General features: G+C 39.4%; 1 protein-coding gene across 6 annotated transcripts in view; it reads right to left on the reverse strand.

Moving 5' to 3' along the window:
• The window catches only part of LOC131466133 (inactive N-acetylated-alpha-linked acidic dipeptidase-like protein 2), a 396,981-nt gene that overhangs the window by 42,839 nt on the left and 340,316 nt on the right, over positions 1-13,826 (reverse strand). For all 6 annotated transcript variants that reach the window (XM_058639293.1, XM_058639292.1, XM_058639294.1 and 3 more), the window contains one exon: positions 12,873-12,962. In XM_058639293.1, coding sequence (XP_058495276.1) covers positions 12,873-12,962 — 90 coding nt within the window. The remainder of the gene's footprint in view (positions 1-12,872; positions 12,963-13,826) is intronic.

Consider the following 13,826-nt stretch of genomic DNA (forward strand, 5'->3'; position numbering starts at 1 on the left):
CTCGTGACCCGTGTACAGAACAAAGGCTGAGCAACACGTTCAAATGTCTCTGAGAAGTGTGTGCCTACAAGAAGATTCAACTAACGTGATATTCATCAAGTGTCTTCTTCAACTTCCACCAGAATTTAGCTGCAATGCACAGCTTGACCAGGAATGGTGTGTTAGTGCTTTATAAAAGGCACTTCTCCATTATACAGTTCTAGCATTACTCGGCTCTACTCAACTGGACTCTACTCGGTTTGGAATCAGGCACGTCATTTTCCATTACTTCATAGTACTTCCTCAACGTGGGCAGGGGAAAGTGACGTGACATTGGTTTGTAAGCGACACAAAAACACAGTTAAACTAAAAGTAATGTTTTTGGTGAACTGAATCATGTGTTTACCGATTTGTTCAGTACTTCCTGCATGACTGGAGCACAGACACCGTCTGACACCGTCTGACACCGTGTGACACAGTCTGACACCGTCTGACACAGTCACTGAACTGAAATACAAACTGAACGGGTTGTGATTATACGACTCATGATCGCCAGCTTTCATCAGTGCTGTCGCTAAATACAGCAGACTCCTCTGGTAAATATTGAGATTTTAGAAATGTCTTTGCTAAATGCTGGAGATTAACGCAAGTTTTCAGGATTTTTAAGTCTTTTTAAATGATCTACAGTGACAACAAAGTCTGTGGACGTCACAGTACCGGCTCAACTCTCAAGCTTGGAGTCTCACCAGAGAAGGTACCAGGTACTATCCCAAATAATCCGTGTGGAGCCGAGCCGAGCAGTGCTAGAACTGAACCATGGAAAAGTGTTTGGAGTAACAGTGGCAAAGACAATCACGTACAAGTATTGGTGTTGTTTATCAGCTACAGTACGTCCCCTCAAGAAATGATCCACTGTGGGGCCATGAGAGGTTGATTTTATAAAGACATAGACATTAAATCTTTAATCAGTGTTCGTCCATGTGGATAAAAGAAAAGCCAATGGTGCTCAACGCCATAGTCTGCTGTTGTGTTGCTCTGCTCAAGCCAGTTTTCATCTGTGGGAAATATGAAGCAGCGCCTGAGATGAGCAGTGCAGCAGCTTAATCATTAGGGCTGATGGATGAGGTTCCAGAGCTGCGCGAGCAGGGAAGAAGAGAGGGATGATGATGAGGAGGAGGACGAGGAGTATTCAACAAGAGGGATGGTGGGAGATGGAGGTAAGTGGGAAAGAAAGAAAGAATGGTTGAGGGAGATTTACAGGAGACATGGAGGAAGGAGAGCGACGGAGGGAAGGGATGGATGTCGGGGAGACATGCAGGTGGCCACAGAGGAGGATCCACCTAACAAATTACCTTCTCCTCCATTACAGAGGCTGTCCACCTGGATGCTTCTGTCGGCGCATGTCTCTCACACACACACACACACACACACACACACACACACACAGACCACCTGTAGACAACACCTCACACATGCATCTCACAGACACATACATACAGCCTCTGCTTGCTTCACTGCTTCTTCAAAGACACACACACACTCCTGTTAACAGGTGATAAAGGAGCTTGTCATCGGCGTGATGCACACTCCTGTCGCAGTAACGTCACAGCGAATCCACAGACACTCATGTCAGGTGAGACACGAGTGACTGTGGCTGTCAGCTGCCTGTTTTATAGCAGGACGCTGGAAACCAGGCTCCTCAGACAGAACATGCATGTGACTGCTTGACTGACTCACTCGTGATGATTGGCTGCATCACTGGCACAGACGTTATCAGTCTTCCTCCCAACAGTCCGTCCTTACACACCACACATCAGGGACAGAAGTCCTTTATTCATCGTCTTTATATAGTGACTGATCATTTTAAATAGGAGCTATCTTTGTGTAGAGTCAATGGTAGATGGTCTGGATTTATATGGCACTTTTATGGATGACCACTCAAAGTTGCTTCACACTACAGTTTTGCCATTCACCCATTCACACTATTCACTCACACATTCATACAGTGCAGCTATGTGGGGTTAAGTGTCTTGCCCAAGGACACATTAGCATGTAGACTAGCGCAGCCAGGAATCCAACCCACAACCTTCAATTCATGCATCTCAGCAGCAGCAGCAGCTAAAAAACAAGTCACCACACCACATGTGGTACAGAGTGGACTTTAGTTTTTATCAGGGTCTGATTTTCTATAACAACGGTTGTTTGTCTGTGTGTTGACCCTGTGATGGACTGACCACTTGATCAGGGACTTCCCCGCCTTTCGCTCCAGTGGTTTCTGTGACCCTCATAAAAAATAAATAAAGCAGTAGATTAAGTATTAATTTATCTTTATGCAGAGCTGACCATCTTTATATGCAGTCGTTGATCGTCTTTATACACAGTCCATGACTGTGTTTTTGTATAAACAGTGACTGTATGTCTTTATATGCCATTGATGATCATTTTTATATGCAGTCAGTAATTGTCTTTATATACTGTAGTAAATCTTATTATATACAGCAAAATGTTGTCTTTATATACAGTCAATTATTGTCCTTCTAGACAGTCACTGATCATGTTCATATCCAGTCATTGATATTTTTTTATATACAGTCAATTATTCTATTTCAATTAAAAATCTTTCTACAGATACAGCCAGTAATGGTGTTTATAGACAGTACTTGGTCATCCTTACATACAGTTACTGTCTATATATATCTCATAGTTTACATACAGTTACTGTCTATATATATCTCATAGTTTACATACAGTCACTGTCTATATATATCTCATAGTTTACATACAGTCACTGTCTATATATATCTCATAGTTTACATACAGTTACTGTCTATATATATCTCATAGTTTACATACAGTCACTGTCTATATATATCTCATAGTTTACATACAGTTACTGTCTATATATATCTCATAGTTTACATACAGTCACAAACGTTCTATATACATACAATCACAGGTGGCCTTTGTGTTCAGTCAGTTATGGTTCTTATACGCAGTCACTCATAGTCTTTTATACTCATTGATTTTTTTCTTTTATCTGATCTTTAAGATCTGATCAGAAGCATCTCAGCCAAGTCCAATCCAATCCAGCTTTATTTGTAAAGCACTTTAAATCAACCGCAGTAGCCCAAAGTGCTGTACAAAAAATCTCACAAAAAGTGAAAAGAAATTCCATAGATGGTTGTTTAAGACTAGATTGCAGGTACTGTAGTTGCTGTTGTAGGTCATAGCTGTGAGCTGAAGCACTTTGTCTAATGTATAAATGTTTTCCTTATCAAAGTAAATCATTGGTCCAGACTTAAACTGCTCTTTCATTTAAAACACTCAAGAGTCCAGACTTGTGATCAGTCCCTGCCTCTTAAGTTTCTGAATTTTAAGGTCAAACCGAAGCCTGGACTGAAATGACTTTGAGGCCCAGACTTTTCTCATTATATCTTAACCAAACTGTCCTCAAACCAGGCTGAAAATAACTTGGAGCCTTCAGGGATTGGGCACGTTTAATTACTCACCGTCCACCTTCCCATTCTCCACACATTTGCCTCAAGTGCTTTTCGGCTTCAAATGCAAGCCCCATGATATATATGGCTGTGATTAGGGCTCACATTTGCAAGTGTGCATACGCAGGACTGTGCGTGTGCATGAATATAGAATACTCTTTTCAGATGCTTGTATCATGTATCTTTTATGCATGTAGGGATAACTGTCTGAAATACTGGACTTTCACACAAGCACTGCAGTATTTGGCACTTGTGTTTTGATTTCTTTTTTTCTTGGAGTCACAATAGATGATAAAATAAGCTGGAGGTGAAGCACAAATCTGGACCACAGATCACCCCACGTTCTATACTGTTTGCTAGTTTCACCATATTTAAATCACTGTGCATAGGTGTGGGCTCAATATTCATCAATATTTGTTTTGCAAAAAAGAGCCATGAGTGAAATTCACACAAATTCACCATTCTTAAAATCAAATGACCTACTCCCTGGCAATATTCAGAAAAAAGTTTTTTCAATAGAGATGGGGGGAGGAGTTACGTGTAAAACATCTCTGTGTCCATACAACAATAAAAACCTTCTGTATTTCTATATTTGCAGTAAAGCTGTGGACCACATTGAGTACGAAGCGAATAACAAAATATGTTTCACCAGGTAAACGGAGGAAGAAGAAGGCTTTAATGGGTCTCACAGACCTTATTTAACTTTATTATGTTTGAAAAAAAGCCTTCATTCATAAGGTGTAAGTCACATCATTGCGAGTGAGGTGAAATAAAGAGGTGGGAGACTTTGTGGCGGTAAGATGGATTGTGACGTCTGTGCTATGCAGGTGTCTAGTTTTTCTTCAGTGAGTGTTTCTCCCATAACTGTGGGCGAGTCCCTGCTTGATAACAGTGGCAATGCATTTTAATGATCCTGAATCCCTCGATAGTGAATGACACATAAGCGCAGACTGGACATAAAAATGAATGTAGCCTCTGGATCTGGAAAGTGAAGCCAATGTGGAAGTGCCTGCAATCTGTATTCTCTTGAAAGGCCATCAGGGGTGACAAAGAGTCTATTTCTCTGGGGGTGGTGTATGTTCTCCCCATGTGCACACGGGTTGTCTCCGGGTACTCCAGTAGCTGTTAATGTGGTTGGTCTCTGTATTCTGGCCCTGCTATGGACAGGTAACCTGTCTGTACCTCAGTCTGTACCTCAGTCTGTACCTCACCTTTCACCCTCAGCTGGGATTGGCTCCAGCTCCTCCATGACCCTCATGTGGAGGATAAAGTGATGGAGAATAAGTAATTAAACATTGTTAAAAATTAAAAAGTGTAGATATAAAGTCAACTGAGATCCAGACTAATTTGCTATATATACTTATCTTTTTTTTAAGGCAATATGATTATTTAAGTAAATTGAACTGATCTCATTTCATTTCCGTGTGTGAAGAGGTCTGATTAGTGGTTTGTGACATATCATTCAATTGGCTGGTGGGCCAAAGTTTGGGAATGGCTGTTGTGTACTATATTTGTCAAAGCCGTAGAGATAATAGTTTCTTTTTTGCTTGAAATACATCTAAAGATGGCGACCATCTATAGATGTTTGTTCAGTATTGACCCTGAAGACAAATCTGTGCGGCCACAGTGTCTCATGAGGGAAAATGGTATCTGAACAAAAAAAAGAGAAGCTCCTGAGGCTGTACAAGCTCCAGCACAGAGATAAATCCAATCCATCAACACACAAGCCAAAGCTTTGATCTTAGTGGATGGAAAAGCCTCTGTTTCCCCTCCTCCTTTTTGCTTTGCTATAATCTCTGTTTTATGTCTCTGCTGTAATGTTATTGACAAAGCAGACAGCAAAGCTGAGAAAAATGGCATTAAATAAATCAGAAAAAAAACAACAACTCATTTGTCTTTTTGATAGAGGTTGGTAATCAGATTACTTTTCAAGGTGACATAGTCTAGGTCATGTCTGCAAAAGTAAAAAGGAATAATGGTATTACCAGATTAAAATAACTAGACTGTGTTATCAATACAAAAATCAAGGAGCCTCTGTCGATTGAGCCTTTTGTTCTGTAGATTAACCATGAAAATAAAAAAATCAAATAAAGAACGCTCAAAAAGATGAATTAAATCAATCTGAGTTTGAATAGAGAGTCGTGGATACATGATACATAAGGGGTGGAACACACAGCGTGTTAATTGTTTGCTTTTCTTTTTAAACTGTGAATGATCATTTTCTTTTCGGATAACATATTAAAACATGTTGAATTATTACTTTCCACTATCTAACGTGAGGACGTCAGCACACTCAGGTCGAGGTGTAAGCATCAGCATCAGCATCAGTCAAAACGACGTCGAGAAAACAATGGCAGAGAAATTAATTCTGAATTTTTTTATTCCTAAAACTCCAAAAGCAACCAAAACACAGAGTGAGGATGCAGTTAGTGCCCAGTTACAGTACAAGTTTGTCAACTAATGTTACAAGTGTGTCCACTTCTGCTGGACAAGTTCAGAAGCCTAAGAATTAGCCCTCGTTAGCCCTGTTTTGTTAGCGGCTGACACTACATTCAATATGTTGAAAATGTCATAGCTCTCTATGTATGAAGTAGTATGTATCATATGTGTTGTGTGTTGGTGCTTGCGTGCACACACACAGTCTTGTATGCTGTCCACAGACATGTCCTGACCTGTTGAAGATGAATAGAATTTGGACCAAGATATGAAAGATTTTTTTCTTTACTCATGGAGACAAAGTTTATCAATAGAGATATTGATCCAAAATCAACCCAACTATTTTGGGTTTTTTTTATAATTGCAAAGTAAAAACACATTTTCTTTGGACCCTTGAAAAAACAACCTTCAGATTTAAGCGGACTTGGTGATTGCAATTATAAAGAAGTCTTTCTACATTGTAAAAATGTTTTTCTGTGTTAACTGCTGGTGATATTCAACTCTCTAATGAGCTGTAAAGGGTTGTTTAATGTTGACTTTTACATGTACCTACCTGTGTATCTTATCACTTAAAACCTTAAAAAACAACTCTTAATTATATGCAGATGACATAAATCTATACATTCAACCTTACAGTAGAAATATGTGAAGCCATATCTTGACACCCTAAGACTTGCTCTTGTGATGATTTTTAACTCAATTTTAATATATACCCCTTAGTTGCTCCCTGATGGAAAGATTTGATGATTTCCTTTATCAATCACATTTGATTTCATAAAAGAAAGAGGTTAAGTCAAAGATTCACTGAACTCATTAAACAGAACAAAGACACAAAGACCTGAAGATGAAATGTGCTAAATACTCCTCCCACTAACCAGATCTGATTTTCTCAGCTTCTCTCATTAGTGTGAGATCTGTGGTGCTTTGTCATTTCCTGCCCTGTCTTTATTCTGTTCATCATCTTTTGCTTTTCTCTCAGTATCTGGTCATTAGCACTCCTGTGGCTACCCCTCCCTTTCCCCTTCACTCTGGTTATATTATACATTATCTTTCCCTCCCTTCCTCTCCTCTCCTGCACTTTCTCTCAGGGACGGCTCTGGAGTATTTAGTCTCTGTCACCTCCATCTGTATTAGCCGGCTTATCTGCTACTTTGTCATTCTCGCCCTGTCCCTGTGTCCAATCCTTGGTCTGTTTGCTCTATTACCATCCAGCGCTACTTTGTCCTTTGTCTGTTGTCTTATTTTTTTTAATCTCCTGAAGCTTCCCTCAAAGACAAGGGCATCAATTTTGAAAGATGCTTGTAAATTACTTGTAAAGAAGTTTAAATTCTGTCCTCAGGAATCAGCGAGCGGATCGGCCACTGCCACTCAACGTGCATCATCAATAACAATTTTTACCTCAACTTTAAGCAACATATTTTGAAACACGTTTAAGGACACTTCAATCTCACTTGCTTGAAGTTTGAATACTGCTGCCCAAGCAAATGATGAAATGGTGGCAGTTCCAAAATACCTTGACTTGCTGTATTTGTTCATCTAACTCTTTAAATCAAGATAAAAAAGGTCAACTTTTAGTCTTTTGTGCTTTCCTTATGTTTTAGCAAACAAATGTCAATTGACAGCACAGTCTATTTGCCTTGAGAGTACATACTGTCACTTTTCAAGTTCAAACGATTCAAATGCATGCTGCACTCACTGCGCCCTCTGCTGGACCACGTGGTAATTACTTCAGATGGTGGAGTGTGCTTCTAAGCTGTATATTTTGAAATGACAAGTTTTAACTTTTCCAGCAATGGGTATCTGGATTTTGGATGTGAAAGCCCTATAGGCCCTATATAAGCCCTATATAACATACATTACTCCATTATCTCCAAAGGTAACTTCCTCACAATCCTGCATTCATAAAGGCATCTTTAAGTTAGTGAACAAATATTAATACATCTATTCCACTATTGTCTGTTTTCTTTTTTAACAAATGAGAGGATATGATGTCATTTTCTGACAAGGATATTTTCAAATGTGACTGTTACTGGTTCTTCAACATTTTCTCATGCAGGTAATTTAATTCCTAATTTATATACATTAATCATACAGTGCATTTATATGAAACTCTGTAGAGAAGCATGCCCAGCAGTAGCAGTGCAGCAGCGATATGTGCCAGCTCTTTGGTTTGATCAACGCCAGCCTCTCCTCAATGTCATGCTTAAAAAATGAGCTACACAGAAAACCCTGAGAGACACGGAGAGAGGCCGAGGGAGCTACGGAGACGAGGGGAGAGCGAGAAGGAGAAGAAAAGAAAGCGAGCGAGCGGTGCCTGCTGCTGCTGCTGCTGCTGCTGCTGCTGCTGCTGCCACCTGCCATCCCGAACCCCCCCCAACCGAGCTGCGTCCAAAACTGCACTTGACAAATGAGAACAGGGACTGGATTATAGGTACAGTCCCTGAGCTACAACACTAACAATGCACATACGCCATTCCATAGAGAGGTCGGTGTGTGTGTGTGTGTGTGTGTGAGACACATTATTTGAAAACACTGGGCTGTGCAGGGGGAGGAAACAGTAGAGACAAATTTAAAGTTGAATATATTCACACGTCTGATTTAAATGTAACACAAGAGCAGGAGGGGCAGATGTTAGTGGCCTTTAGCCCCATCACTACAAAAAAAGGAAGGTTAGTAAAAAAGTTACCGTGAAACTTAATAGTAACCAATCATGATGTTAACCATGAGAATCTGAAGCACACAGAACTGAAGTTTGGGCCTGTGCCATGTTGAGGTTTTGAACCTATGAACGGCATCGCCTGGTTCCAACCGGGTGATGCCAACGGTCCATTAATATACTGTAATTTATTATTTATTTTCCCTTTAAATGGGAACATTTCTCCAGTGAAGTGATTGACTTCATTGAGGAAACCAGAAGACTTCTATAGGCTCTATGCTATCTTTTGCAATTTAGCATTCTCTTAATAATTGTATTATTTCTTACACAATTTTAAAATACTTGTAATTGTTCGTTTTATTGTTGTATTTTGCATTTTATTGTTTTTTTATTCATATTAGACTACATGTTGAGCATTTTATATTCTAATTTTGCACAAAAGTTGCTGTATAAATGTAGCTAGATTAGATTAGATTAGGTTAGGTTAAATGAGATTAGATTAGATCTAATTTGATTTAATGAGTGGGTATGGGCACAAAAGCAATAAATGAACAGAATAAGCTGCAAGTTTTTCTTTCCTCATGGAGATAAAGTTTTTGATCCAAAATCACCCCAACTTTTTTGGAAAAATAAATTTTTTTATAATTGTTAAATAAAAACAAGTTTTCTGGTTTCAGCTTGTAATAGTTTTTTTTCCCTTCTTTTATTTCTTTTTTTTACTGTGAGCAAAACAAAACATATAAAACTATTTTGAAGGCAACAAAGACCAACATTTTTACACTGAGTCATCAAGCGATCAAGAGAAAAGCCATCAAATGCAACAATTATGATTGTTAACAAGTAACAATTGTTACTTGCAGGCCTTGAGACAGTTTTTTTATTTTCAGAAACTTAAAAATCAACAGTTTTGTGAGTGAAACTCTTTTCTGCACGAGTAATGACGAGTTATCTGACAGGTCAAAGAATATAACTCTCAGTGCATCTATAAATAATGCTGTTGTCAAAATAATTAATGTGAGATTTTCATTTGTGTTCAATCAGTTGGTGAACGACGTTTGATAAATGAATTAAGACTTGTTTTATTTACTCCTAACAATCAAATTCTCTCTTTCTCTGGACATTTTATAGCTTAAATAATTTGAGTTAAATGAGAGTGAACTTCATGATGCTGGGATTACGATATGTCTCCCACATAGGAATACGCTGCCAGAAGTGACATTTTATATCACATGCTTTTACATCATTACCTTTATGTCATAAATCCATAATTCACTTCATCTTTTTGTCTATTTATACTTTTACTTTTGTTATCTGACATAAAGTTTTACGAGGTGAATATCTATAAAAATGACACACTATGTAAACTGTATATTACACGAAAAACAACTGGAGTCCTTCTTATACAACGTGGTTTCTGGAAATGAGCCACAGTTAAATTTATCCATGTGTCGTCACCAGATAAACTATTTTCTGATATGCAGCATGAATGACGCATCATGACTGATTTCCTGTAGACTAACTCTAACCTTAACCATAACCCTATCCTGAACCTTAACCTAATCCAAACCCTACGATATATACTCACCTTATAAAGCAATGATTTATGTTTTTACGTGATTTACGGACTTGCTTATTGTCCCCATAAGGAAGACAGGTCCCCATAATGTGACTGCGTAAACACACACACAAGAGTAGCTGCACAAACCTGTGAGTGTGTGAGTGTGTGAGTGTGTGAGTGTCATTTTGCCCACCCACCCACTCATCTTCTCCTTTTTTTACAACCTGCACAAATAACATCTGGCTCTTTGCCCCATCTCCAAGGATGTGATGATGAAAGCTAAACAACAACAACCCTATTTCTCCTCTGTCGGTCGCGTCTTGCATCCACACAAGCATCTACTGTATATGTGGAGTGATAAAAGTGACGTATCTGTCTTATACAGTTATATATATTTAATGTTCTCAGTGTTATTATACAGGCAACAGACAAACTACCCACACTGGTGTTGTAACTTCACACTCCTGCTCCTGTTTTGTCAACATTGTCTCCTGAAAGTTACGTTCCCACACAAGTAAACAACATTCAGACAGGTATTACAGAAGACACTTAATCTGCATTATGATTTAAAGCAGAACAGTGCAGGACGATTTTGACCCTAATTGAACAGCTTTGGAGTCATTGTGATGTTAAATGACTTGCTGTGGTGATTCTTTTTTTCTGTTTTCTGGATCATTGATCTGAATGGTTGTACCACATACGTCTGTAAGTCACACCTCTTTCCAGACTGCATCTCACTTTGTCCCCGACACATAAATAATGAAGTGTGGCCACATTCTTCCACAGAGATAAAGTACAGACGGCAACAGCAGTTGCAGCACAGTCAGACTCTGTACTTTTCTGTTTCCTCCTCCGCACCACTTCTCTTTGTTTATGTGCAGGCGGCTTTGAGCACTAAGTTTATCTATAGTCTCAGTCTGTGGTGTGTGAACACTTCTCTACTTGTACACTAAGTGTTCTTCCACACAAATGCGAGGTGCCAGTGTAAGGATACACCACAGCAAAGTGTCTTCATTTAGAGCTGGCTCTCTCCATAAAAAGATAATGAAAATGTCACTGTGCGTTATGTCATTTGTAAACTGTGACAGATATCCTACAGTGGCAGCAGCAGCAGCAGTGCCGGAGCGCTGGCATTTACAGTATAGGCAGCGAGAGTGTTCCTCAGGACTGGGAGGGTTAGTTTAAAGGTCCAATCTATTAGCGCAGATAGGAATCCTAATTTGGCAGCAGCTGACGTAAGCAGTGGGTGTTTTATCGTAGCAGAGACGTCAGTGCAGAAGAAGGACTGAGTTGTTACCCTTAAGGCAATGACAATCGCTGTGTTCCTGTAAGTAACCATACATCTACTTTAAAAACATGGGACATTCTCATCCTCAACAGGTGCCATCTTGGCTACACTGCAGCACTTACAGTCAGTGTTCACCTTTATATTCAGCCATTGAGTCATTTTTACATATACAGTATAGTTACTGAGTATTTTTATATCCATTTTTTGATTGTCTTAACATACAGTCTCTAATCATCTTTACATACAGTTATTGAAATCTTACAGTTATTGACTGTCTGAACTAACAGTAAAAAATGGTAAGAGGCAGAGTTTGTATTTCTGTGGTTCTTTTAACCGCGATGAAATAAAGTGCAGCTCAGAGAAAAGAGTCTCAGTATTTCTTTGACTTGTCTCCATCAGATCCGTCACACTGGGAACTGCGTGTGAAGCCCATATGTTGACACTCACACTTCTAAATAGTGGGAGTGTCATCTAATATCATTGGGCGCTGATGGCTGCACTTCAAATGGACAATGACATCAGCTGAGCGACTCAAAGTGTCTGAATTTACAGTTTCCTAGCAACCTCAATTGGAAACAGCAGTGTTTCACACTTTTCAAAACATTTGATTTTCAAACATTTTCAGGCCCAAAGGCCCGCCCTCTTTGGCTGACTCCTGCTGTATGAAAACGTGAAAACTTTTCTTCAGCCACAGAGATTGTGGGTTTGTACTGTAATCTCTGGAAACCTGAAATTAGGCAGGTCTGAAGTACCACAAATGATTCTGACCTGGAACGGTGTCATCACAGCACGACAGCTTTTAGAGGGTTTTTTCCAGCTGGGATTCTTCTATTATTCCTCGTCTACTTTCAACTTTGTCGATTAGTGGTGCTCTAAAGTGCCTCAAGGTTCAAGTGTTGTGCTTTCAGAAATGATCCAATCTTCCAGTAACCTATGGCAACTAAAAAGGCATTTTTGCCAAGAGAACTTTAGTTTCGGAAATACTACCAATCAGTGCCGCTTGTTGAGTCAAAGTTATGACCAATTTTATATCATATATTTAAAAAACCAAAAACAAAAACGGGAGTAGCAATAATCATGCAGAAGTCAGTTTATATAGTTGGTAAATAAAGTGATATAAAGCCTCTGTATATACGTTTTAACATAGTAATGGAAACAAAAGCAGCCTTAATGCTCTGCGTTCTAAGGGTTAAATCACATTGATTTGTCATTCTGATGCTCGGTTTGAACCTCAGCAGGTCATGTTTACCATGTCTACATGCATTTAATTTGCTGATTAGATATTTACATTAACAAACAGTTGAATAGGTGTACATAATAAAGTCGAAAGAGAGCATATATTTAGATAGAGTGGCTTCTGTGAGGATTGTGTCATGTTGCATGTTTGATGTCAGGGGTCTTCTCCCCTCATCATGTCTCGTCTTTTCGCTTAATGAAAAAAACTCATGGTGGTCCTACCTTAGTGATGGTTTCATGGAATTTGAAAAGCGGGTCCAGCGTTTCAGGCGACTCCACAGAAAACTGGGCCTCTGACAGGAAACCTGTGGTCTGAGGTGAAGCAGAGGAGGGGGTGGGGGGCAGTGACATCAGTTTTAATCAAGTCTCATTTCATTATTGTGATTCCACACTGATAACAAACACCAAGCACATTTCTAAATTGTAATTTGTTCTTTTTTCTGTGATAAGAGAGGAGCAGACTGGAGTGACCTATTAAACAACTCTAAAGACTCAAGACTCCACAGCTGGTAGGACGTTTTGTTCTGCACATGTGCACACACACAGTACTCAGTCCTGAAAACTGACACAAAGTCTTGGAACCACAAGTGTCCGTATCTTAAAAACAACCTCACTGCCACCTCGGCACACTTTCAGTGTCCCAAAAACAAAGCAATGCATTGTGACTGCAAAGTTTCTGAGCTGCCTTCGGAGAGCGTTTTGTCTCCTTTCAGGAAGTCAGGTTAAGTAGCACAAAGTGGCTTGAAGAGACGTGGGGTTAGCTGTTGTTAACATGTTTAAACAGAACAACAGAACACCTTCTACCCTGGAGCTGTCAGACTCCTGAACTCTCTGTAGCCCCCATAGCCTTGCTGCCCCCACCCCCATGGACTCTTTGGAATCTTTTTGGAATCTTTTTTTAATTTATATTTTGTTAAGTTAAACTGTTGGTTCTCTTTTCTTCTTTCTGTCTTTTATTGCTGGGCTGACCGGGTTCTGGAGAGACCTCATGTCTTAATGTGTGTTGGTATGACAATAAAGAAATATTGAATGTTGAATCTTGAAAATTAGGGTCCATAGATGTAAAAACCTAGTGAAAGTAAGCTAGACTTGAACAAAATGGGATATACCCCAAACTTTTATCAAAGCTCCGCCCCAAGGCATTGGAACTGTGAATTTTGGCTGCACTTTCTCTGC

The sequence above is a fragment of the Solea solea genome, chromosome 9 (genome assembly GCF_958295425.1).
Source record: "Solea solea chromosome 9, fSolSol10.1, whole genome shotgun sequence".
In the NCBI taxonomy this organism is placed as follows: Eukaryota; Metazoa; Chordata; class Actinopteri; order Pleuronectiformes; family Soleidae; genus Solea; species Solea solea.